Genomic DNA, 25,799 nt, shown 5'->3' on the forward strand with positions numbered 1-25,799 from the left:
AATCAGTTAACTGCTTACATACTCTAACGTTGAACTCTGGGATATTCACCCCTGCCCCCCACTCTACTGTACCACTGACTGGATCCTCTGAACCATCTGTATACAGTTGAAGTCGGAAGTTTACATACACTTAGGTTGGAGTCATTAAAACTAGTTTTCAACCACAATTGTTTACAAACAACAATTGTTTACAGACAGATTATTTCACTTATAATTCACTGTATCACAATTCCAGTGGGTCAGAAGTTTACATACACTAAGTTGACTGTGCCTTTAAACAGTTTGGAAAATTCCAGAAAATGATGTCATGACTTCAGAAGCTTCTGATAGGCTAATTCAAATCAAATCAAATGTTATTGGTCACATACACATAGTTAGCAGATGTTAACGCGAGTGTAGCGAAATGCTTGTGCTTCTAGTTCCGACCATGCAGTAATATCTTACAAGTAATCTAACAATTTCACAACAACTACCTTATACACACAAATGTAAGGAATGAATAAGAATATGTACATATAAATATATGGATGAGCGATGGCCGAACGACATAGGCAAGATGCAGTAGATGGTATAGAGTACAGTATATACATATGAGGTGAGTAATGTAAACATTATATAAAGGAGGGAGGTGATACAGCACAACAGGATGCTCTCGATTGTGCATCTGTAAAAGTTTGTGAGCGTTTTTGGTGACAAGCCAAATTTCTTCAGCGCAGTTGCGCCTTCTTCACCACGCTGTCTGTGTGGGTGGACCATTTAGGTTTGTCCCGGATGTGTACGTCGAGGAACTTAAAACTTTCCACCTTCTCCACTACTGTCCCGTCGATGTGGATAGGGGGGTGCTCCCTCTGCTGTTTCCTTAAGTCCACGATCATCTTCTTTGTTTTGTTGACATTGAGTGTGAGGTTGTTTTCCTGACACCACACTCTGAGGGCCCTCACCTCCTCCCTGTAGGCCGTCTCGTCGATGTTGGTAATCAAGCCTACCACTAATTGACACAATTTGAGTCAATAGGAGGTGTACCTGTGGATGTATTTCAAGGCCTACCTTCAAACTCAGTGACTCTTTGCTTGACATCATGGGAAAATCAAAAGATATCAGTGAAGAAATCAGAAAAAACCTCCACAAGTCTGGTTCATCCTTGGGAGCAATTTCCAAATGCCTGAAGGTACCACGTTCATCTGTAGTACGCAAGTATAAACACCATGGGACCACGCAGCCGTCATACGGCTCAGGAAGGAGACGCATTCTGTCTCCTGGAGATGAACGTACTTTGGTGCAAAAAGTGCAAATCAATCCCAGAACAACAGCAAAGGACCTTGTGAAGATGCTGGAGGAAGCAGGTACAAAGTATCTACATCCACAGTAAAACAAGTCCTATATCGACATAACCTGAAAGGCCCCTCAGCAAGGAAGAAGCCACTGCTCCAAAACCGCCATAAAAAAGCCAGACTACGGTTTGCAACTTGACGTAGCAGAATCATAATTAGTTAGGTAACATTGATAAATAAGATGTTTTATTTACATAATAATGCTTATGTGAGATATTTGTCATTAGGATGTTTTCTTTTGAATAATACTGTTGGCAGTTGCAGTTATCCCTTCTTAGCTCGGGCTTAGTCATTTGGGGCCCAGAGAGGGGAGAGATCAGGATTGTCTTCATATGTGAGGGGATCTGTTAAACCATGTGAAGGGCTCCACAATGTCTGTACACCAGTCACTCCCTAATTTTCCCATTGGGGGAGGATTATGGCAGTGTCTGGAACCATTGTATGTGCCCTCTGAGGTTGCCCTTATCTTGACCTAGTATATGACCTAAGAGGTTCAGTCTTTTCTGAGCTTGTCCAGGAGGGAGTGTATTTGAGATGGGAGTATCTAGATTTGACAATTGATATATGCCATTGGATGAGGTAATGTTTTGGTCCTAAGTGGTACCAGGAACGTGTTTAGAATCTCGTCTAAAGAGGCCAAACTGAACGATAATTTATAGCTAATGCTATCTGGATGGGATACTCCTCTCTCAAGTAAAATTCTTCCTTTGTGTAGTTTTCCTAAGACCTGTGGTTTGTCAATTCGACTAGGGGGTGGATCTTTGCTATAAAGGATCTCAGTTGCCATTATGTTGACACTCTCGGAGAATTCATTTGTAGACACTGAATTGATCTGAGAGTCAAAAAGGGCTATGGTGAAGCTCATATAATTAAATCAAATCAAATGTATTTATATAGCCCTTCGTACATCAGCTGATATCTCAAAGTGCTGTACAGAAACCCAGCCTAAAACCCCAAACAGCAATCAATGCAGGTGTAGAAGCACGGTGGCTTGGAAAAACTCCCTAGAAAGGCCAAAACCTAGGAAGAAACCTAGAGAGGAACCAGGCTATGTGGGGTGGCCAGTCCTCTTCTGGCTGTGCCGGGTGGAGATTATAACAGAACATGGCCAAGATGTTAAAATTTTCATAAATGACCAGCATGGTCCAATAATAATAAGGCAGAACAGTTAAAACTGGAGCAGCAGCACGGCCAGGTGGACTGGAGACAGCAAGGAGTCATCATGTCAGGCAGTCCTGAGGCATGGTCCTAGGGCTCAGGTCCTCTGAGAGAGAGAAAGAAAGAGAGAAAGAGAGAATTAGAGAGAGCAACTTACATTCACACAGGACACCGAATAGGACAGAAGAAGTACTCCAGATATGACAAACTAACCCTAGCCCCCCGACACATAAACTAATGCAGCATAAATACTGGAGGCTGAGACAGGAGGGGTCAGGAGACACTGTGGCCCTATCCGAGGACACCCCCGGACAGGGCTAAACAGGAAGGAGTTCTGCCATTAAAGATGGACTTTATAATATAACTCTCACTTGTGTGTGGTTTGCTCTCTCAATGTTTAGTAATACAGGAAATTACCACGACAACTGCACATGTGGACAAAGATTGTACTTTTTGGAGACTTGTCTTCTGGTCTGATGAATCAAAGATAGAACTGTTTGGCCATAATGACCATCATTATGTTTGGAGGAAAAAGGGGAGGCTTGCAAGCCGAAGAACACCATCCTAACCGTGAAGCATGGGGGTGGCAGGATCATGTTATGGGGTACTTTTCTGCAGGAGGGACTGGTGCACTTCACAAAATAGATGGCATCATGAGGCAGGGGAAATTCTGTGGATATATTGAAGCAACATCTCAAGACATCAGTCAGGAAGTTAACGCTTGTTCGCAAATGGGTCTTCCAAATGGACAATGACCCCAAGCATACTTCCAAAGTTGTGGCAAAATGGCTTAAGGACAACAAAGTCTAGGTATTGGAGTGGCCATAACAAAGCCTTGGCCTCAATCCTATAGACAATTTGTGGGCAGAACTGAAAAAGCGTGTGCGAGCAAGGAGGCCTATTAACCTGATTCAGTTACACCAGCTCTGTCAGGAGGAATGGGCCAAAATTCACGTGACTTATTGTGGAAAGCTTGTGGAAGGCAACCCAAAACGTCTGACCCAAGTTAAACAACTTTAAAGGCAATGCTACCAAATACTAATTGAGTGTATGTAAACTTTGGACCCACTGAGAATGGTGTGATGACACCAGTGTATGTCTATCTGACTCCCAATCATATCCTGCCACTGCCCTCATCAGGTTCAGCACCTTCCTACACTTAATTGCAATATGCTCAACATGTCTCTTCCACGTAAGCCCCTCATTAAACGACATACCTAAATACTTAAACTCAGACACCCTACTCATATCCTGACCATATATTTGCAGCCTAACATATTAAACCTTCCTCCTAGAATACACCATAAACCCCCATGTAAGAGACCAGTCTTCCACAACTCCCACAGCTTGCATCTTCCTCATCACAGCTTGCTTCTTCCTCATCACATATTTCACATTCCCACCTCTCTTCCATACAGCCCCATCATCGGTATACAAGGCCACAACCACTCCCTTTACCACCTCCTTAAATATGTCATTTATCATCAGGGTGAACGACACTGGACTAAACACACTTCCCAGAGGAGAAACCATTGTTCACCCTCTCTCGTATGACTCTGAGAAACACCAAAAGAAAGATGCCCAGGGTCCCTGCTCATCTGTGTGAACTTGCCTTAGGCATGCTGTAAGGAGGCATGAGGGCTGCAGATGTGGCCAGGGCAATAAATTGTAATGTCCGTACTGTAAGATGCCGAAGACAGCGCTACAGGGAGACAGGACGGACAGCTGATCATCCTCGTAGTGGCAGACCACATGTAACAACACCTGCATAGGATTGGTACATCCGAACATCACACCTGCGGGACACGTATAGGATGGCAAAAACAACTGCCCGAGGTACACCAGGAACTCACAATCCCTCCATCAGTGCTCAGACTGTCCGCAATAGGCTGAGAGAGGCTGGACTGAGGACTTGTAGGCCTGTTGTAAGGCAGGTCCTCACCAGACATCACCGGCAACAACGTTGCCTACGGGCACAAACTCACCATTGCTGGACCAGACAGGACTGGCAAAAAGTGCTCTTCACTGACGAGTCGCGGTTTTGTCTCACCAGGGGTGATGGTCAGATTCGCGTTTATCGTCAAAGGAATGAGTCTTACACCGAGGACTGTACTCTGGAGCGGGATCGATTTGGAGGTGGAGGATCCGTCATGGTCTGGGGCGGTGTGTCACAGCATCATCGGACTGAGCATGTTGTCATTACAGGCAATCTCAATGCTGTGCATTACAGGGAAGACATCCTCCTTCCTCATGTGGTACCCTTCTTGCAGGCTCATCCTGACATGACCCTCCAGCATGACAATGCCACCAGCCACACTGCTCGTTCTGTGCGTGATTTCCTGCAAGACAGGACTGTCAGTGTTCTGCCATGGCCAGTGAAGAGCCCGGATCTCAATCCCATTGAGCAGGTCTGGGACCTGTTGGATCAGAGGGTGAGGGCTAGCCCCCCCCCCCCCCCCCTCCCCCCTCCCCCCAGAAATGTCCGGGAAGAGGAGATGCACTGCAGTACTTAATGCAGACTGTTACTTTTGATTTTGACCCCCCCGCCCCCTTTGTTCAGGGACACATTATTCAATTTCTGTTAGTCACATGTCTGTGGAACTTGTTCAGTTTATGTCTCAGTGTTTGAATCTTGTTATGTTCACACAGATATTTACACATGTTAATTAAGTTTGCTGAAAATAAACACAGTTGACAGTGAGAGGACGCTTCTTTTTTTGCTGAGTTTATGTGGATTATCAAAATAACTACTCAGAAACAGAGCTGACTTCCTAAAATAATGAATGACAGCCTGACAGCCTATACTGATTGATGAATATGATTAATTTATATATTAATGAACTATTTGTTTAAATAGGTTAGGCTCATCCAATAGACACCAATCTCTTTAGAGCGTGTATGTAGGCTAATCCCACATAACTATGTTAGCAAAACTCAGGCTGAAGCCATATTTTAGCAGCATACACTTGCAGCCTTCGAAGATGTCTTAGCAAAATAGCCTCGGAAGACACTTTGAATAGCACTTATAAATACACAGCTAAGGGATTTAACAGCCTTCCACATCAAAGACTCTGTGTCTGACTGTGCGATCCAGATCCTGTAGCTGCAATATCTCCCACCATTGACCTCCCCAACGAGCATGCCGCATCATTATGAGAATTGGTCTGGGCGGTACAGAGCAGAGTAGAGTAGAGCAGCAGAGCAGAGCGAGTGAGCCACATCCGCCACTGGAGGGATCTAATCTGTGCAATCTGACGCTCAAGGATTTATAGGTTTAGTCAAAATTGCTTTTCTCCACTGTGGAGATTAAGTACCGTGGGATGTTTTGTTGGTCAGGCCAGAGCTGCTGCTTCTTACCCAGCCCGAAGCTGTTCTGCTGAAGACAATGTCCCAGGACCCACGCAGAGTGGTTTTAGCCCTAGTGGGGTGTGGAATTTGACTGGAATTTGAGGGGTCCACGGTGGTATGTGCACCATGCAAGTGGATACTGTGTTTGTGCTGTTCTGCGTCTGCCTCATGGGGGTTGCTGGGAGATCAGCTCATCAAAGAGGCCAAAAGCTAGAGACCTACAAACAAAGCAGGTAAATGCACCTTACATCCTGGCATCTATACATAAAATACATTTTAAAATGGCATGAAATGTATAATTTGATTCACATTTTAACCCATGCCCAGATCCAAAATGGGAATCAAATTATACATTTAATGCCATTTTAAACTGTATTTTATGTATAGATGAATCTGTATGGTTTTTAAAGTGATTTCATTTAATGTAATAGTATTAATAATAAGCCATTTAGCAGACGCTTTCATCCAAAGCGATGTATAGTCATGCGTGCACACATTTTTACTTATGGATGGTCCCAGGAATCGAAGCCACAATCCTTGCATTGCAAGCGCCATGCTCTACCAACTGACCCATATTTGATTGGTGCTGAGTGCCTGGGTGAGGTCCACTTGGTGACAATAATGTGTCACCTGTTCTGTTTTCCTCACCTGTTTCCTCACCCCACCAGGTGAATTCAGATTGATTCAGAAAGGGGATTAAGAGAGGGCACCTATATTCCAGTATCTATTTATGTTATATTGGTGGATGTTGTGGCTGTTGCTCCATGGTGTGCTGGCTGTGGCACTATTGGCAGATATAATGTATGTAATTCTGATCAGCTTATGATACATGTTTATGGAGCCCTTGCTCAACCTAGCCTAGTCATAGATCTGTTTGTGCTGTATTGTGGTGTTTAGTCACCTATTTTTGGCATGTCAATGACCATAGCTGGTGGCGAGACAGCACAAACAGATCTGGGACCAGGCTAGGCTCAATGAATACTTTGTATGAAATGCATACACTTAACAACAAACATAACTAATTATGCGGGACTGATGGATTAATTGCTAGCCGCAAATACTCTAACAAATACCACCGCATGCAAACTATGAAATATTCCTTAAACGTGGTAGCTGAGTCCTACAGTACAATGACAAGTGCACCCGTTAATCTCTGGTAAAGATGATAAGGATTTTTCCTATCCAAAGTGCAGGGTGCCTTTATCAGCTTTGAGTGATTTATACCCACTTAATGTATTCCAAAGGCCCTTTCATATCGTAATCCCACAAACCATGTCTCCTTTACACAGTATCACTCTCATGTGATCATGGCCCTTTGAGCTATTTTTAGGTCTGATCTGAAAACAGCAACTAGAAATCTGTTCACCATTAGACCAATCTTACAGATGGTTTATAACTATATATCAATGGTTTATTATAGAGCAGGGTTCCCCAACTGGCGTGCCGTGGGTGATTTTATTTGGCACCCCAATGTTTTGTATTTACATGTTTTAATTGTTGTACATAAAAGACTGTAAAAACACCAGTAAATCAGCTCCAAGTGATTTTAATTATGGAAATCTGTTCCAATGTAACCCCACGCATATTAGAGATTTTAATATGTGATTGTGTACAAATAGATGTAAGAAAAGTTTTCAGTTATAATTTTTGTTAATTCTATAATTATTATATTATAATTTTTGTTTTATCTTTTTGGGCTTCTTGCGGTCAATTTGCTGCCTACAAATGATATGTAATTGTGTTCCAGCACCATCCGCTCAAGAAGAAAAAATCATCCAACGGCTGAATTAGTTGATGATCCCTGTTGTGGAGTCGTACCTCTCACAAGAGATATAGTCTATCAATAGGCATTAGGCAACGCATACTTTTACAGGACAACCATGTTTTCATTTTAAAGGAAAAAACATTGTGTTAAGATATTGAATCACAATTATATGTTTCAGGGAAAATGTAAAGTTCTTTATTTCAAAGTTATTCAAATGAAGAGTTTATTTCCAAAATGCTATATCCACCAATTCTTCACATTTGTTGTTTTTTTTCCATCAGAAATGTTTGCTCATGGGTACCTTCATGTGTGTGTAAAAATATCACTGTTCTCAGATTTTTCATTCAATTTGGTATTCAAATGAATGTCATTGTCATTAGTTTGTCAACAAACTACACAAAATACTCTGTAATGTCAAAGTGGAAGGTAAAAAAAAAGATAATAATTAAAGATGAAGAGAAATTAAGTAACTAAAATATAGTCGTTGCATAAGTATTCAGCTGCCTGAGTCCCCCCCCCCCCATTCTTTTTTTAGTATATTTGAGTTTAACCATAAGATTAGTTGTAATATTTGTTCTGTCTTTTCTGGTGGATTAAACATGTTACATATTAGAAACACCTTTGGCAGCGATTACAGCTGTGAGTCTTGTTGGGTACGTCTCTAAGAGCTTTACACACCTGGATTGTGCAATATTAGCCCATCGTTGTTTTCACAATTCATCAAGGCCTGCTCTGTCAAGATGTTGGGGATCATGGCTAGACAGCAATTTTCAAGTCTTGCCAAAAATGTTCAAGCATATTTAAGTCAAAACAGTAACTTGGCCACTCAGGAACACTCATTGTCTTCTTGGTAAGTAACTCCAGTGTAGATGTGGCCTTTTGTTGGAGGTTATTGTCCTGCTGAAAGGTGAATTCCTCTCCCAGTGTCTGGTCTAAAGCAGACTGAAAGCAGGGTTTCCTCTCGGATTATCCCTCTGCTTAGCTCCATCCCGTTTCTTTTTATCCTGAAAAACTCCCCAGTATTTTCCGATGTCGAGCATACCGATATCATGATGCAGCCACCACCATGCTTGAAATGAAGGAGGCAGTTACTCAGTGATGTTTTCTGTTGGATTTGCCTCAAACGTAAAGCTTAGCATTTAAGGCCAAACAGTGTTTTCCTTTGCCATATGTTTTGTCGTTGCAGTATTACTTTAGTGCCTTGTTACATATGTTTTGGAAATATTTATTCTCTATATTTGTATTCTTCTTTTCACTCTGTTATATAAGTAACTATTGTGGAATCACCACTACTGTATGTTGTCGAGACATTCTCAGTTTTCTCCTATCACAGCCATTCAACACTGAAACTGTTTTCAAATTACCAATGGCCTAATGGTAACATCCCTGAGCAGTTTCATTCCTGTCCTACAGCTCAGTTCACAAGGACGACTGTATCTTTGATGTGTCTGGGTGGTTAATACATCATTGTTAACTTGACCATGCTTGTTAAAGATACATTTAATGTCTGATTTGTTATTGTTACCCATCTACCAATCGCTAACCTTCTTTATGAAGCTTTCGAAAAGCCCACTGGATTTGCAGTTGAATCGGTGCTTAAAATTCAATACTTGACTGAGGGACCTTACAGATGCTGTATGTACTGTATGGGGACCAAGGAAGGGTTAGTCATTCAAAAATGATGTCAACCCCCATTATTTCATACAGAGTGATTACATGTAACTTATTATGTGATTTGTTAAGCCAAATTTTATTCCTGAACTAATTTAGGCTTGCCTGAAGTGGCTGAAAACGTATGCAATTACTATATTTTATTAATCACATTTTTATTAATATTTTTTATTTTTTTATTAAATCTTCCACTTTGACATTACAAAGTATTTTGAGTACATTGTTGACAAAAAATGACAAATACATGTTTATCCCACTTTGTAACATATTAAAATGTGAAGAAATCCAAGGGGTATGAATACTTTTACAAGGGATTTTGCAAAAGAAAAATGATTATTTCTCTTCTTGAAATGAAACCATCAAGTGATGCATATTAAATAAATACATGTCTGTCATTAAACAAACCCCATGCTATGATTAGATTGTGAAAAACACACCAATCGCTTTCATTTATTTAAACAATAAAAGCTCATTTACCAGCATTTCTGAAAATGTACAGATAATTTAGGCAATAAGGCCCGGGGGGGGGGGTATATGGCCAATATACCATGGCTAAGGTATACCACATATACCACAAACCCTCAAGGTGCCTTATTGCTATTATAAACTGGTTACCAATGTAATTAGATCAGTAAAAATACATGTTTTATCATACCTGTGGTATACTTATAGACCACAGCTGTCAGCCAATCAGCATTCATGGCTTGAACCACCCAGTTGATAAATGGCGTTTGGAAATTACTCTTCAAATATTGTTGTAGATCACCAATTTCTCTCTCATGTAGACTGAAAATGATTAATTGTATGGTCATAGATGCCACACATTTTTGCAATTGAAACATAGCGGATTGGTGTGGGTGATACCAAATGTTAGTGACACATAACTTGAACCAGACCTATAAACTGTACATGCTGTATATGGCTTAGACTTGAACACGTGTTATTTTCTCTCTATAAAAAACAAGCGAACAGAGTACAACAAAAACACTATCAGACCAGCTTAGCTAAGTTTAACAGACACTGACGGTATACTAACTAAACATGACTTCTCACCCCGAAGGTGTTTCTCCAAAAGTCATGAAAAACATCCTCTGTCCTCTTGAATGGCACCAAATAACAACAATAATCAATAGTACAATCCGATTCTGAGAAATGCAATGGCGTGTTGGCTTGCTCTGGATCCAATCACAAAACTTGAGCAAACCTATTTCTGGACAGAGCAATTTTCAATTGGGATCTGTGAACTGCGATGCACTTTTAACTGAGTTTGTACTTCTTATGTGCACTTAACAGGAGTCGATTAATGATCATGTTGTTGACTCCGTCTGTCCAAAAAAGGCAGGCAGCTGTATAGCAGCAGCAGAACTATAGGAAGCCCAAAGGCAGTGTTCTGCAGACAGACAGACAGACAGACAGACAGACAGACAGACAGACAGACAGACAGACAGACAGACAGACAGACAGACAGACAGACAGACAGACAGACAGACAGACAGACAGACAGACAGACAGACAGACAGACAGACAGACAGACAGACAGACAGACAGACAGACAGACAGACAGACAGACAGACAGACACATTCAGTCGTACACACACATGCATACACACACACTGACAGACTGTTCTAGTCTCTGGTTCGTGGAGGGGATTCTGTCAAGCGGATTAGCTGCTGGGGCGTACAGAGAGGAATAGCATCCATTACCCATCAGCCCACAGCAGTTAGCACCCAGTAGCTCTCTCTCTCTGATTGTCACGGTAGATAATAACGCTGTCGGCTGTTCTCTCTCCATGCACGCCTGTGGGGCATGTCAACACATGCACTCATGCCTCTAGGCTACCCATTAATCCAGTTTAGGGTTTTAGGGGGAAATCTATTTTTGTATTCTGTTTCAAATGTTTATGCCCTGACTGGGATAATGCAATCAAAGAGACAATTCATTCAGATGTAGGATCTCTTTGAACGTTGTCAAGAGATGAGTGTGTTCTCTTGAAATAGAGTGTTTCTCTGAATGCCTTCATGCCCTTCATATCTTTTGGGATAAAAATGGCAATGAATCAGCCTGATCTATCTCCTTGAGCCAAGTTGAGAGTAAAAGAGACATTTTTGCTTAGCTGTAAAAGAAAACGATATAAAGTGAGCTAGAAAAGTATTGGGACAGTGACATTTCTGTTTGTTTTGGCTCTGTACTCCAGCACGTTGGATTTGGAAGGATACAATGACTATGAGGTTAAATACGGTCAGCTTTAATTTGAGGGTATTGTCATCAATATCAGGTAAACTTTTTAGAAATTACAGCCCTTTTTGTCCTTCCTGTAGTCCCCCCATCTTAGGGGACCAAAAGTATTGGGACAAATTCACTTATAGGTTTTAAAGTAGTCAGATGTTTAGTATTTGGTTCCATATTCCTAGCACGCAATGACTGCATCAATCTTGTGGCTCTACAAAAAAAATGTTGGATGCATTTTCTGTTTCTTTTGGTTGTGTTTCAGAATATTTTCTGTCCAATAGAAATGAATGGCAAATAATGTATTGTGTTATTTTGGAGTCACTTTTATTGTAAATTAGAATACGATATGTTTCTAAACACTTCTACATTAATATGGATGCTACCATAATTTGTAGAGTCACAAGGTTGATATAATCATTGCGTGCGTATAAATATGGAACCAAATACTCAACTTTTGTCCCAATACTTTTCATCCCCTAAAATGGGGGTTACTACTGTATGGACAACTTCTAAACGGTTCACCCGATATGGATGACAATGCCCTCAAATTAAAACTGACAGTCTGCACTTTAACCTCATAGTCAGTGTATGATTTCAAATCCAAAGTGCTGGAGTACAGAGGCAAAACAACACAAAATGTGTCACTCTCAATACGTTCGTAGCTCACTGTAGGCTAAGCCTTTGTATTTTTTTTCGTTGCTTTGAATGATTTATTTGTTGTTGTTGCTGCACCAAACTTCCTCTGTAATTCAGCTTCACAATACTGTCATACAATGGTCGTCGGCCAGGTGATAGGTCATTACAAGGTTACTACACTTCTATGCTCCTTTGTCACTTCTTCTGTTTCTACTGGAATTCGTCTTGACATTTTGACCAGAAGTTGTTTGCAATCATTTTGGTGATCTTTTCATTATGCCTAGGTGAATGCCACTATTTATTTCCTAAAAACAACAAACATCTTGCGATTTTTCCCATCAACAGATCCAGGAGACAAACGTCAAGAATGGATGGAGAAACTCATAGCAACTCTGAAAGGTTAGAGTTCATTGTCATTGTACAAAACGCTGATCTGAAAAAGTAGGTTGCAAACTCATAGCATGAATGGTGTTATCAACACTATTGATATTGTAAATACAGTAAAACTGATATTGTAATTTGATACCCTATTTGACAGTGTAAAACATGTCTTTGCCCATTGAAAAAATAGATCATCTCATAGCCTAACCCTATAAAAATAACACATTTTCCTATCTACAGACCAATCCTAAAGCGAAGTTCAGACATGACAAAATCTCCCATGACAAAATCTGAGCAGCTCCTAAGAATAGATGACCATGATTTTACCATGAGACCAGCATTTGGAGGTAAGACTTTACAGGAGTCATATAATTTGTATATTTCTACCTAGTGAAATCATCAGGTTTAGTACAGTTGAAGTCGGAAGTTTACATACACTTTAGCCAAACACATTTAAACTCAGTTCTTCACAATTCCTGATATTTAATCCTAGTACAAATTCCCTGTCTTAGGCCAGTTAGGATCACCACTTTATTTTAAGAATGTGAAATGTCAGAATAATAGTAGAGAGAATGATTTATTTCAGCTTTTATTTCTTTCATCACATTCCCAGTGGGTCAGAAGTTTACATACACTCAATTAGTATTTGGTAGCATTGTCTTTAAATTGTTTAACTTGGGTCAAACATTTCAGGTAGTCTTCCACAAGCTTCCCACAATAAGTTGGGTGAATTTTGGCCCATTCCTCCTGACAGACCGGGTGTAACTGAGTCAGGTTTGTAGGCCTCCTTGCTCGCATACATTTTCTATAGGATTGAGGTCAGGGCTTGGTGAAGCGAAGCACCCCCCACAACATGATGCTGCCACCCCCGTGCTTCACGGTTGGGATGGTGTTCTTCGGCTTGCAAGCCTCCCCCTTTTTCCTCCAAACATAACAATGGTCATTATGGCCAAACAGTTCTATTTTGATTCATCAGACCAGAGGACATTTCTCCAAAAAGTATGATCTTTGTCCCCATGTGCAGTTGCAAACCGTAGTCTGTTTTTTTTTTATGGCGGTTTTGGAGCAGTGGCTTCTTCCTTGCTGAGCGGCCTTTCAGGTTATGTCGATATAGGACTCGTTTTACTGTGGATATAGATACTTTTGTACCCATTTCCTACAGCATCTTCACAAGATCCTTTGCTGTTGTTCTGGGATTGATTTTCACTTTTCGCACCTAAGTACATTCCTCTCTAGGAGACAGAATGCGTCTCCTTCCTGAGCGATATGACAGCTGCGTGGTCCCATGGTGTTTATACTTGCGTACTATTGTTTGTACAGATAAACGTGGTACCTTCAGGCATTTGAAATTGCTCCCAATGATGAACCAGACTTGTGGAGGTTGTTTTTCTGACAATTGTTTTTTTGAGGTCTTAGCTGATTTATTTTGATTTTCCCATGATGTCAAGCAAAGAGGCACTGAGTTTGAAGGTAGGCCTTGAAATACATCCACAGGTACACCTCCAATTGACTCAAATGATGTTAATTAGCCTATCAGAAACGTCTAAAGCCATGACATAATTTTGGGGAATTTTCCAAGCTGTTAAAGGCACAGTCAACTTAGTGTATGTAAACTTCTGATCCACTGGAATCGTGATACAGTGAATTATAAGTGAAATAATCTGTCTGTAAACAATTGTTAGAAAAACGACTTGTTTCATGGACAAAGTAGATGTCCTAACCGACTTGCCAAAACTATAGTTTGTTAACAATAAATTTGTGGAGTGGTTTGAAAAACGAGTTTTAATGACTCCAACCTGAGTGTATGTTAACTTCCGACTTCAACTGTGTGAAAAAGATGCTCCACATAAAATTTGAAGGTGCACTTCATCAATGTACGTACTGTGATGCACAAATTACTTTGAGGGCAATGTACAAATGGTTTATTTGCTCCTTTTAGTTGTTTGTTGTTGCTTTTTTGTTGTTGTTTTTTATTGTTGCTTAGAGCATAATTTTTTCCCTTGAACGGGGTCGTCCAATCTATCCAATGGTCTTATCAGCTCAGGCCTCCAAAAGCCCTTATGACATCAGCAACATGACAAGCTGTACATTGGCATGCTTAGTACTCTTTCTTTTAACAGGGATGTTGACAGAGTGTTTGTGGTTTCATGGTCAATGTACAGGAATTTGCTGTTGTGGGATTAAAGGCCCTGCATGTGGTATCTATTGTATTGGTGAGAGGCTTAATGGGTTCTCATGTTAAAGTAACATGTTCTTTTTGAGTTATTTACATGTTTGGAATCCATAATACCTCGAGGGCGGCCATCTCAGGTCAGAGATACATCAATGATCTATAGGCCAAATGACAAAATGTGTTTCACACAAGCCCATGGATCAAGCAACGTGGGTTGCTGAAAATTTATGTCATATTTTTGACCAGAACAATGCCCAAATATATATTGTTTTATGTGTTTTATGAATATATAAAAATAAACAATAACAGACTGTAAGAGTAATCTGAGTGATAAAAATATCACACTATAAATGATCCTCCTTTAAAATGTCTACTAATAGGCCTCCCGAGTGGTGCAGTGGTCTAAGGCACTGCATCGCAGTGCTTAGCTGTGCTACTTGAGATTCAGGCTCTGTCGCAGCCGGCTGCGACCGGGAGACCCATGGGGCACAATTGGCCCAGCGTCGTCTGGGTTAGGGGAGGGTTTGGCCGGCAGGGATGTCCTTGTCCCATCGCACACTAGCGACTCCTGTGGCGTGCAGTGCACTCTGACACGGTTGCCAGGTGCACAATGTTACCTCCGACAAATTCGTGCGGCAGGCTTCCGGGTTAAGTGGGCAAAAAATGTCTCCTTTTGCCACACCAGCTCCAAATCTGTCTGGAAGAGAGAGAAAAAATCTCAATAGCTTCCAGATGTTTGACGCTGCAACATATTGATCCATTGTGACCTAATTGTATTCCTGTACAATGGCGGATGATGGCGAGTAAAGGCTAAAATAGGTTAATTAAATAGCCAGTCATGGCACAAGCAAATCCAGCCTATTAATAGGCCTAGACTGTATTTTAATAAAACTACTGTATACTCCACACAAGCCTAGTCACAATACACTCAGTGGCCAGTGTATTAGGTATACCCATCTAGTTGAGGCAGACCCCCCCCCTTCCCTCCAGAACAGCCTGAATTCTTCAGGGCATGGAAACATTGCTCAATTGGTATCAAGGGACCTAACGTGTGCCAGGAAAACATTCCCCACACCATTACACCACCAGCCTGTATTGTTGAAACCATGCAGGAAGGGGGCATTAACACATTGTGCTAACTCCAAATCCTGACTCTTCCATCAGCATGACGTCGGACCAGGCAATGTTTTTCCACTCCTCAATTGTCCAGTGTTGGTGATTGTGTGCCCACTTCTTCTTGTTTTTAGCTGATAGGAGTGAAACCCGGTGTGGTCATCTGCTGCAATAGCCCATCCGTGACAAGGGTCAACGAATTGTGCATTCCAAGATGCCGTTCTGCACACCAGTGTTGTACTGCGCCATTATTTGTCTGTTTGTGGCCTGCCTGTTAGCTTGCACGATTCTAGCCATTCTCCTTCGACCTCTCTCATCAACGAGCTGTTTTCACCCACAAGACTGCCACTGACTGGATGCGTTTTGTTTGTCGCACCATTCTCGGTAATCTCTAGGCACTGTCATGCTTGAAAAGCTCAGGAGGCCGTCCATTTCTGAGACACTGGGACCTGCGCTCAAAGTCGCTTAGGTCACTCGTTTTGCCCATTCTAACGTTCAATCGAACAGTAACTGAATGCCGCGATGCCCGCCTGTCTGCTTTATATAGCAAGCCACGGCCATGTGACTCACTGTCACTAGGAGTGAACCATTTTCGTGAACGGGGTGATGTACCTGACACATGATGTTCTCTGTGGTAGAATCAATGAGTATCCATTACAGCAATGCATGAATGAATGAATGAAGGAAAAACTGTAGTGCTCTTCTAATTACATTTCTTTGATAGCGTTTTGAAAATATAGTATAGTCAAATATAGTAAATTCAATCTGAAAATCTACTCTCTCACTGAACTTTCTATTAATATAATTGTCTTTAATTACAGGACCCCCTATTCCAGTTGGGGTAGATGTTCAGGTTGAAAGTCTGGACACAATCTCTGAAGTGGATATGGTGAGTGGGATTTAAGTCTCTTTATTACACAGTGAAGAGTAATCGTTCCTAGCCTGGTATAACAAGCCTCATAGCGCGATAGCTCACATTCTGTTTCACTCGAAGCGAAAGGAAACGTGAGCACAGCAGTGAGTCTGCTTGACCAAGCTAAATCTTTACCCTATACTATTGCAAAAGTATTCCACTATCTAGAAAATGTTTCAACCAGAGAAGCCTTTCATGAATATTACGTAAGCACAAAAAATGAAGCTCACTCAAATCAGATATCTCATATGTGGAATCCTCCAACACATGCTGTACCTACATTCAATCCAAAAAAGCAGCTTCATCGATAGGTGTCATTGTCCCCCAAAAGAGGGCACCACTACTGCCATAACATGCCCCTGTTGTGTTGTTTCAGGACTTCACCATGACCCTGTACCTGAGGCACTACTGGAAGGACGAGCGCCTGTCCTTCCCCAGCACCAATAACCAGAGCATGACCTTCGACAGCAGGCTGGCCAAGAAGATCTGGGTTCCTGACATGTTCTTCGTCCACTCCAAGAGGTCCTTCATCCACGACACAACCACGGACAACGTCATGCTGAGGGTGCACCCTGACGGAAACGTGCTCTACAGTCTAAGGTAGCTGCTCAGCTCTCCTGTATTAGAATGATGAGAACTGGGCCGTGTCCGTGTCCATTAGGGCACACCATAGAGAAAGTTTTGTAACGGAACACTAAAAACAAGCGTTTCTTATTGGACAGGTTCCGATAGTACCCCCGTTTCCGAACGTTTTCATGCAAGCTGAACACGACCCTCGTTTGATGACTTACCCTCAAGGGTATTGGATTTAGCGCTGAGCTCATGTTCAAACTGATTTATCAAGGTATATGATACTGCTAAACAAAGTTATTGAACATGCTACTTAGTAAGCGTGTAATGTTACCATATGGGAAAGGTTTGATCAGGTGCGAGCAACCTTCCTGGGTTGTTGAATTGGACAACCTGGGACACTTGAATGAGTTATCTTAACACATATTTTGTCCATTGAATAAATGATGTACATTGAAAGATATACAGTGCGTGACATAATTTTTCCATTTTATGAGACAGATATGGACAACACTAAAATGGATTGCTAAACACTTTCCCTTCCCCAGCCAAATAGAGAACTCACGTAACCCATGTTATACATTAGTCCTTCAGTGACATCCCACTGGGCAAAAACAGGTTGACTCAACACTGTTTCCACATAATTTCATCCCCCCAAAAAATCATGTCATGACGTTGAATCAATGTGGAAAACTGATTGGCTTTGCAAATAGTAATCAACGTAGGGGCATTTTGTCGTCTTTTTTTCACCCAATGACATGGCAACATTTTTTCGGTTGAATTCACGTTAGTTGAAAACTCAACCAAATGTAAATCAAAACTAGCCGTTAAATTGACATAAGTCGGGCTATGGTGTCACTTTTGTTCTAACAGAATCACAGTCACGGCCATGTGCAACATGGACCTGAGTCGCTTCCCTCTGGACACACAGACCTGCTCGCTGGAGATAGAGAGCTGTGAGTGCATCTCTCAACTTCACCATTTATACCTACACATCTCTGATGACATTTGATCCAGTTTTATCACAATCATGTGAGGTATTCATTGGGGGGTTTTTAACGTTCTCTCATCAGACGCGTACACGGACGATGACCTCATGCTGTACTGGAAGAAAGGCAACGAGTCACTCAACACGGACGAGAGGATATCTTTATCTCAGTTCCTCATCCAGAAGTTCCACACCACTACAAAGCTGGCCTTTTATAGCAGTACAGGTAACCCTAAAGTCACATATTTACTAAGACAACCATATGGGCCACATTAAATTGCCATGCGGGACGCATTTAGCCAGCGGGTCGTAAGTTTCAGACCTCTGCACTGTGGGAATGGAAACAAATGAAAGGGACAGGATCTGTGTAGAATATTAACTGTGTTCTTTTTTCCTTCCCAGGCTGGTACAACCGTCTGTACATCCACTTCACTCTACGACGCCACGTCTTCTTCTTCCTGCTCCAGACCTACTTCCCTGCCACCCTCATGGTCATGCTGTCCTGGGTCTCCTTCTGGATCGACCGCAGGGCTGTCCCCGCTAGGGTCCCCTTGGGTAGGAAAGGCCCTTGCCAGAAGGACAAGAAAGTTTCTAGCTCTAGGTTTAATGGATATTTCAGTTTTCTATTTGAGATGTAGTACAGTCTTGATGCTCATGGTGTTTGATTGTGATGGTTGGCCCCAATGAGGCTTAAAATGACCTGTAAACTAAAAAGCTATTTCAATGGAGATCGGTGTCAAATCACCTAGGTTGCTGAACCCTCTGTTTTGACTCTGTCCAGGTATCACCACGGTGCTCACCATGTCCACCATCATCACTGGAGTCAACGCCTCCATGCCCAGAGTGTCCTACATCAAAGCAGTAGACATCTACCTGTGGGTCAGTTTTGTGTTTGTCTTCCTCTCGGTCATAGAGTATGCAGCGGTCAACTACCTCTCGACCGTGCAGGAACGGAAAGAGAGGAAGCTAAGAGAAAGGGTACATTTTGTTTAATTTCATTAACATGAAATGTTTTTCTGCTTTTCTGTATTCATTTATTTTTAGGGGCAACATCTGGTGCATTGCTCATATCGCTCCATATGCCAAATGTTGTGGCATACGGAGCTTAAACTGCATAAGTAGCCTCAGGAGTCCCCGAAAACTTTTCTTGCCACAAACAACCTTCTTTAGAAGCCCTATGCAAAATAAGTTACATATTAGTGTCTATAAAGCCACTTCAAATACTTTGGTTTTGTAGTTTAAGTCTTGTCCATTAATTCACCTTTTACCTCCGCCTACTTGCAGTTGCCCTGTACCTGTGGCATTGGCAACCCGGACGACATGACGTGCGACCCCCAGATCTCCGGCTACACCACCATGGACGTCAACCGCACAGCGAACTATGGCACAGCAGGGAATTATGGGATGCCAGAGAACGGCGGCAGGCAGGAGAGGATGTTGGCCCAGGTGGTTCTGGGGAATCCCCAGCTCACAGGCCAGGTTAAGAGGCCAGGCTATGTGAACATTTGGATAGACACCCACGCCATAGACAAGTACTCACGGGTCCTATTCCCTGGTTCCTACGCCCTGTTCAACATCATCTACTGGTCTATCTACTCCTAACGCCTGGCCTGTGTCAAATGGGGAAGGACCCTTCTACCCTATCACACTCACATGCTGCAGTTAGAGCACAACATGGTCATATTTATTAAGCACTAAATGGGCAGAGAACTGACTCAAACAGGGAGGGAGTGGGACTACATGAACTTGTCGATTTTTAGAGTGTGCCCTAATGAATATGACCCAGGACTCCACTGTGACTCCATTAACAGGGATAGTGGCCACAGAGAGAAGATGGTTTTGTCTGTTTTTCAAGACGGCGAAAGAGATTGAGATATGGCTCATAAAATGCAAGGAACATTGCCTTCTTGACCGAGCCTCTTAAATGGACTTATTTAAATATGTACTCTTTCCATGTGTATTCAAGAAAACAGTTATAAGGGTTTATCGTCATTTCCACTGAGCCACCGGGTCAAGCATTACAAAATTGGGTGCAGTATTTTTATTTAAATATCCACTGAAAATGTTCAGTTACAATATGGTTTCTCAAACATCAGACTAATTAATATTGATAACTGGTGCATCGGGGTTAAAAAACTATTTTTGATTGCAATGTTTTGGGAGTGTCAAATTTTGAAATACAATGTTGTTTACACATGTTGTGAATTATTTTCCATAGAACGTATAGCCCCTTGTTGATTATATATTTAACATTGAGATGTTTTTAAAATTATGGTCACGATTATTTCAAACTTTTTGGGATTGTGTCATATTGATTGTGACCAATGGACAACTAAGCAACTGAAAAACAACATTGATAGGTTTTAGATTTGAATGCTTGCCCACTGGGTGAAGGGCCTTGACATGACGTGTATATATTAGTGACTTAGCATGACTATGACTAGACAGTGACCAGGAGAGTGCTATCCCCTTTAAACTCTAAAGCCTGAATTTCAGGTGATATCTTTACATTTTCGTATTTGCAGTTCTAAAATATGAACACACTATTTGGATGTTATGTATCGTTGCTTCTGATCTTAAACACTAGTTTGTTGGTAATAAGCAACCATTTGACCTTTGTGCTCATTTTCACAGCAATAGCACAACTACCTGTGACACGAATACATAAGAAACAAACCGGTTAGGTTATTTGAAGCCAAAATGTACAAATCACTTTAGGCTGTTTTCTTCTCCACTAATTTTGAGACTTTTGAAGTTAATGTCTCTTTGTGTATATTATTATGCGTGATTCAATGTATTCGTTGTTTCGGGTTTTTAGAGTTCATTCCCCTTTGAATCCATTTGAATAAATAACCTCGTAGATAACCTCATATATAGCTACAGGATGGATATATTGTCTTACTAGGAGAGATTGTGTCTCCAAATACCCCTTATTTTTTTATAATCAATATGAGCATAATCACTCAACACACCTATGTAAAAGCTATGTTGTGATCATTGTTAAACATATTTAATAAATGTGATGTTTTCTGAGAAAGAGGAAGTCATTGCATCTGAAATGGAAGAACATGTTTGGAACTGGCCTAAAGACATGGAAATTGACATATTACAGTAATTGCAATGCTGTGGCGTCTCATTAGAAACTTTGCTTTACGGTGTATTAGAATTGCTTCATTGATAACAATGATTACCATTCTTCGAAAATCATGAGCAACTTTGCACTGATTGCAGAGCAGCCTCTGACTAGAGGTAGTTTGAATCAATACTTCCTGTTAATCACGAGGTCATCAATGTTTTTGTTTTTTTCATGAATGTGTGGAGCCAGTCGTGTCCTTGTCTTTCAGTCCTTGCTCCTGCTTCAGTTTGGCCTCAGAGAATTCCACCCTCATCTTGTGAAACAGCTCAGGGCAGCACAGCACATCCACAGCTGTCATGGCCAGGGCCTTGGCCGTCCGGAGTGTGTAAAACTGGGCCTTTTCTGCACCTGGACCGTTCAATGGAATAGGGCATATGTGAATCAGTGGAGGCTGCTGAGGGGAGGATGGCTCATAAGCCATCCTCCCCTCAACAGCCTCCACTGATGTGAATAATGTCATAATGGTCAGAAAATCAGTCTGTACCAGGGTCCATTTTGTATCCGTTTTCTGTATTCACAGTTTATTTTATAGAGCTTAAAATAGGCTGAAATCAAGTTGAGCAGTACCCATCTCGTTTATTGCTGGATCCTACCTGCAGCTGCGGTGTACTCCTCCGTGTGGTTCAGTGCATCGGTGCCAATGTAAAAGAAAGGGTGTATCCCAGGGACGACAAATGACACGTTGCCAAAGTCAGTGGAACCTGCCAAGACATAGACAAGACTATGAAGACAAGTGCTCATCTCCAGTAATATTACTCCCTCTACAATTATTATTATTATTTCATTTTTTGCTACCTGAGAAATTGTTCTGCACTTCCACAAACTCAATCCCCAAGGCTCTACCATTCTCTTCGTAGAGCTGTGCAAGGGTGGTGTTGGGAAGGATGTTGGAATATGTGTGGTTTAGATAAGTTATCTCCACCTATGGGAAATAAACTTACACGACTTAACCACCGACATATTTCCCCTCAACCTTGATGGTAAACAAGGGACAACGGAAGAAAATGCTATTTTGAGCATGCTTACTTGACAACCAGTTGCCATGGCAGCTGACCTGAAGCAGGCCTCTGCCTTGGCTTTGAGGTCAGACAGGTCCGTGACCAGTGGAGTGCGCAAGTAATACTCCAGCTCGGTGTAGGCTGGGATGATGTTAGGCTTCACTCCACCATGTTTGATGATGCCTGTGGAAGAAGACAGAGAAGAAACCAATTGAACCTTTATGTCCGATAAGGAAGAGGTGTACATAGAGTCTGTGGATCAGCCAGGTATGGTGGTTTGCTCAGCAGCTGTTACAGTATGAAGCCATCAATGGTGTACACAAAGACTTGATACATTACTGCACAGGCGCAACAGGTGAATACCAAAATATCACTTTACTTTCAATGGTTATGCCCACACATGCAGGCAGGGGCACAACTTTGGTTTTAGAAGTGTGGGGTGGGGGACATTATATATATATATATATATATATATATATACACAGTTGAAGTCAGAAGTTTACATATACCTTAGCCAACTACATTTAAACTCAGTTTTCACAATTCCTGCCAAATATTTATATGTTGTAAAAATTCCCTGTCTTAGGTCAGTTAGGATCACCACTTTACTTTAAGAATGTGAAATGTCAGAATAATAGTAGAGAGAATGATTTATTTCAGCTTTTATTTCTTTCATCACATTCCCAGTGGGTCAGAAGTTTACATACACTCAATTAGTATTTAGTAGCGTTGCCTTTAAATTGTTTAACGTGGGTCAAACGTGTTGGGTAGCCAAAACAAGCTTCCCACAATAAGTTGGGTTAATTTTGGCCCATTCCTCCTGGCAGAGCTGGTGTAACTGAGTAAGATTTTGTAGGCCCTCCTTGATCACACACGCTTTTTTCAGTTCTGCCCACAAAAATTCTATAGGATTGAGGTTAGGGCTTTGTGATGGCCACTCCAATACCTTGACTTTGTTGTCCTTAAGCCATTTTGCCACAACTATGGAAGTATGCTTGGGGTCATTGTCCATTTGGAAGACCCATTTGCGACCAAGCTTTAACTTCCTGACTGATGTCTTGAGATGTTGCTTCAATATATCCACAGAATTTTCCTTTCCTCATGATGCCATCTATTTTGTGAAGTGCACCAGTCCCTCCTGCAGCAAAGCACCCCCACAACATGATGCTGCCACCCCCGTGCTTCACGGTTAGGATGGTGCTCTTTGGCTTGCAACATAACAATGGTCATTATGGCCAAACCGTTCTATTTTTGTTTCATCAGACCAGAGGACATTTCTCCAAAAAGTACAATCTTTGTCCCCATGTGCAGTTGCAAACTGTAGTCTGGCTTTTTTATGGCGGTTTTGGAGCAGTGGCTTCTTCCTTGCTGAGCGGCCTTTCAGGCTATGTCGATATAGGACTCGTTTTACTGTGGATATAGATACTTTTGTGTCTGTTTCCTCCAGCATCTCCACAAGGTCCTTTGCTGTTGTTCTGTGATTGATTTGCACCGAAGTACGTTCATCTCCAGGAGATGGAACGCATCTCCTTCCTGAGCGGTATGACAGCTGCGTGGTCCCATGGTGTTTATACTTGCGTACTATTGTTTGTACAGATGAATGTGGTACCTTCAGGTGTTTTTAAATTGCTCCCAAGGATGAACCAGACTTGTGGAGGTCTACAATGTTTTATTTTTTTTAAATTTAGGTCTTGGCTGATTTATTTTGATTTTCCCATGATGTCAAGCAAAGAGGCACTGAGTTTGAAGGTAGGCCATGAAATACATCCACAGGTACACCTCCAATTGACACAAATTATGTTAATTCGCCTATCAGAAGCCTCTAAAGCCATGACATCATTTTCTGGAATTTTCCAAGCTGTTAAAGGCACAGTCAACTTAGTGTATGTAAACTTATGACCCACTGGAATTGTGATACAGTGAATTATAAGTGAAATAATCTGCCTGAAAACAATTGTTGGAAAAATCACTGCACAAAGTAGATGTCCAAACCGACTTGCCAAAACTATAGTTTGTTAACAAGAAATTTGTAGAGTGGTCGAAAACCGAGTTTTAATGACTTCAACCTGAGTGTATGTAAACTTCCGACTTCAACTGTACACCTCCCGTCCCCAGTGAAAGTTGGCGCCTCTGCATGCAGGCACATGACAGTAGGAGCCTCTCTCATTCATCACTTACCATGGAGTCTCCAGTCTGGCTTCAGCTGCTGCCTCAGAACAGACAGGCTGTTGTACGCCAGCACTGCTGCATCCAGGGCATTGACCCCCTCCCAGGGGTACGCTGCAGCATGAGACGCCTTCCCATGGTACTTCACTGTCACACTGAGAATAGATTAACCAAGATTGAACCCAAAATGGAAGCATATATAACGGTCAGTTAAAATGTTGTAAAACTGGAACCGGATACAGACGGCAGAAACAGAATCTCACTCTGTGATGGATACACAGGGTAGGAAGGCAACATCCTGCTGAGCGGGGTGAGCCATGAAGACAACATCCATGTCTTCAAATGCCCCAGCCAGGATGAGGTCAACCTTCCCTCCTCCATCCTCTTCTGCTGGGGTCCCAAGAACTGTCACCTATGGCAATGACACATGGCTGTGTTTACTGAGGCAATGTAATCAATCAGTAGGTCAATCGATCATTTATTCAAATGGCAGATGGTGACATTTTATCCATGCACAATAAATTAGTAAGTGGACAAATGGACACACCTTTAATGCCACAATATATGCACTCGCTGCTGGAAAAATGTACCTTTACACGGAGAGGAGTCAGACAGTCTGTTGGTTCTCTTAGTAATCCTAATGCACCCGTCAGCCCTAGTGCAGCAGCCACACCGACTTCTGCTATAAGGTTGTGTCCACATGCATGGCCAATACCTGGCAACGCGTCGTACTCGCATAGGAATCCCACATTCAAAACTCTGTCGCCGTCTTTGCCACCAAATGGGCCCCATGTCGCCCTAACTGCGGTAGGCAGTTTGTAGTGACTTTCAACCTCCCATAAGTTATCATCAGAGAGAAAACGAACGAGCCTGTCGTGTGACTGTTTCTCCCCATATGCAAGCTCTGGACACCTCCATATGTCTTGGCTTAGAATGAACAGCTTGTCTTGAATTGTGTCTATGCAGGTTCCAATATTGTGTTTCAACTGCATTCGATTTTCACGCGATTGAGAGCCTAGTGCCATAATCTTTTTTTTTTGAGTCCAGCAAACTCGTAAATAGTCTTGCGCAGTAAAAGGTGTTTATGTTTTTTATTTTTCTGTGGCAGACTGATTTTCAGATAGGCAGAGGTTGCCATCTACTGTCTGGAGTAAGAATGTGCACTTATTCAATGTGAGGTATCTGAGGAAAGCTTTAATAATTATTATGGGGCTATAATTTA

At 41.8% G+C, this 25,799-nt stretch overlaps 2 protein-coding genes across 3 annotated transcripts; one reads left to right on the plus strand and one right to left on the minus strand.

The window, feature by feature from the left end:
• The first annotated feature begins 5,683 nt into the window (after window positions 1-5,683).
• LOC124046280 (gamma-aminobutyric acid receptor subunit rho-1-like) lies at window positions 5,684-21,330 on the plus strand. Its single transcript, XM_046366465.1, has 10 exons — window positions 5,684-6,070; window positions 12,485-12,538; window positions 12,761-12,867; window positions 16,628-16,695; window positions 17,096-17,319; window positions 18,163-18,245; window positions 18,363-18,503; window positions 18,680-18,832; window positions 19,059-19,255; window positions 19,562-21,330. The coding sequence occupies exons 1-10, from the start codon at window positions 5,955-5,957 to the stop codon at window positions 19,877-19,879; spliced, it is 1,461 nt and encodes a 486-aa protein (XP_046222421.1). The 5' UTR covers window positions 5,684-5,954; the 3' UTR covers window positions 19,880-21,330.
• On the minus strand, window positions 20,307-25,788 carry LOC124046282 (xaa-Arg dipeptidase-like). 2 transcript variants are annotated; one of them, XM_046366467.1, is made up of 7 exons: window positions 25,168-25,788; window positions 24,841-24,989; window positions 24,590-24,732; window positions 22,440-22,594; window positions 22,209-22,272; window positions 22,007-22,114; window positions 20,307-21,761 (listed from the first exon to the last, which is right to left on the minus strand). In XM_046366467.1, the coding sequence occupies exons 1-7, from the start codon at window positions 25,600-25,602 to the stop codon at window positions 21,583-21,585; spliced, it is 1,233 nt and encodes a 410-aa protein (XP_046222423.1). In that variant the 5' UTR covers window positions 25,603-25,788; the 3' UTR covers window positions 20,307-21,582. The 2 variants fall into 2 exon arrangements, with proteins under 2 accessions (XP_046222423.1, XP_046222422.1); XM_046366466.1 differs by having other exon boundaries at window positions 22,209-22,335; window positions 25,168-25,784.
• Between the last annotated feature and the right edge of the window lie 11 nt (window positions 25,789-25,799).

The sequence above is a fragment of the Oncorhynchus gorbuscha genome, linkage group LG10, assembly GCF_021184085.1.
Source record: "Oncorhynchus gorbuscha isolate QuinsamMale2020 ecotype Even-year linkage group LG10, OgorEven_v1.0, whole genome shotgun sequence".
In the NCBI taxonomy this organism is placed as follows: Eukaryota; Metazoa; Chordata; class Actinopteri; order Salmoniformes; family Salmonidae; genus Oncorhynchus; species Oncorhynchus gorbuscha.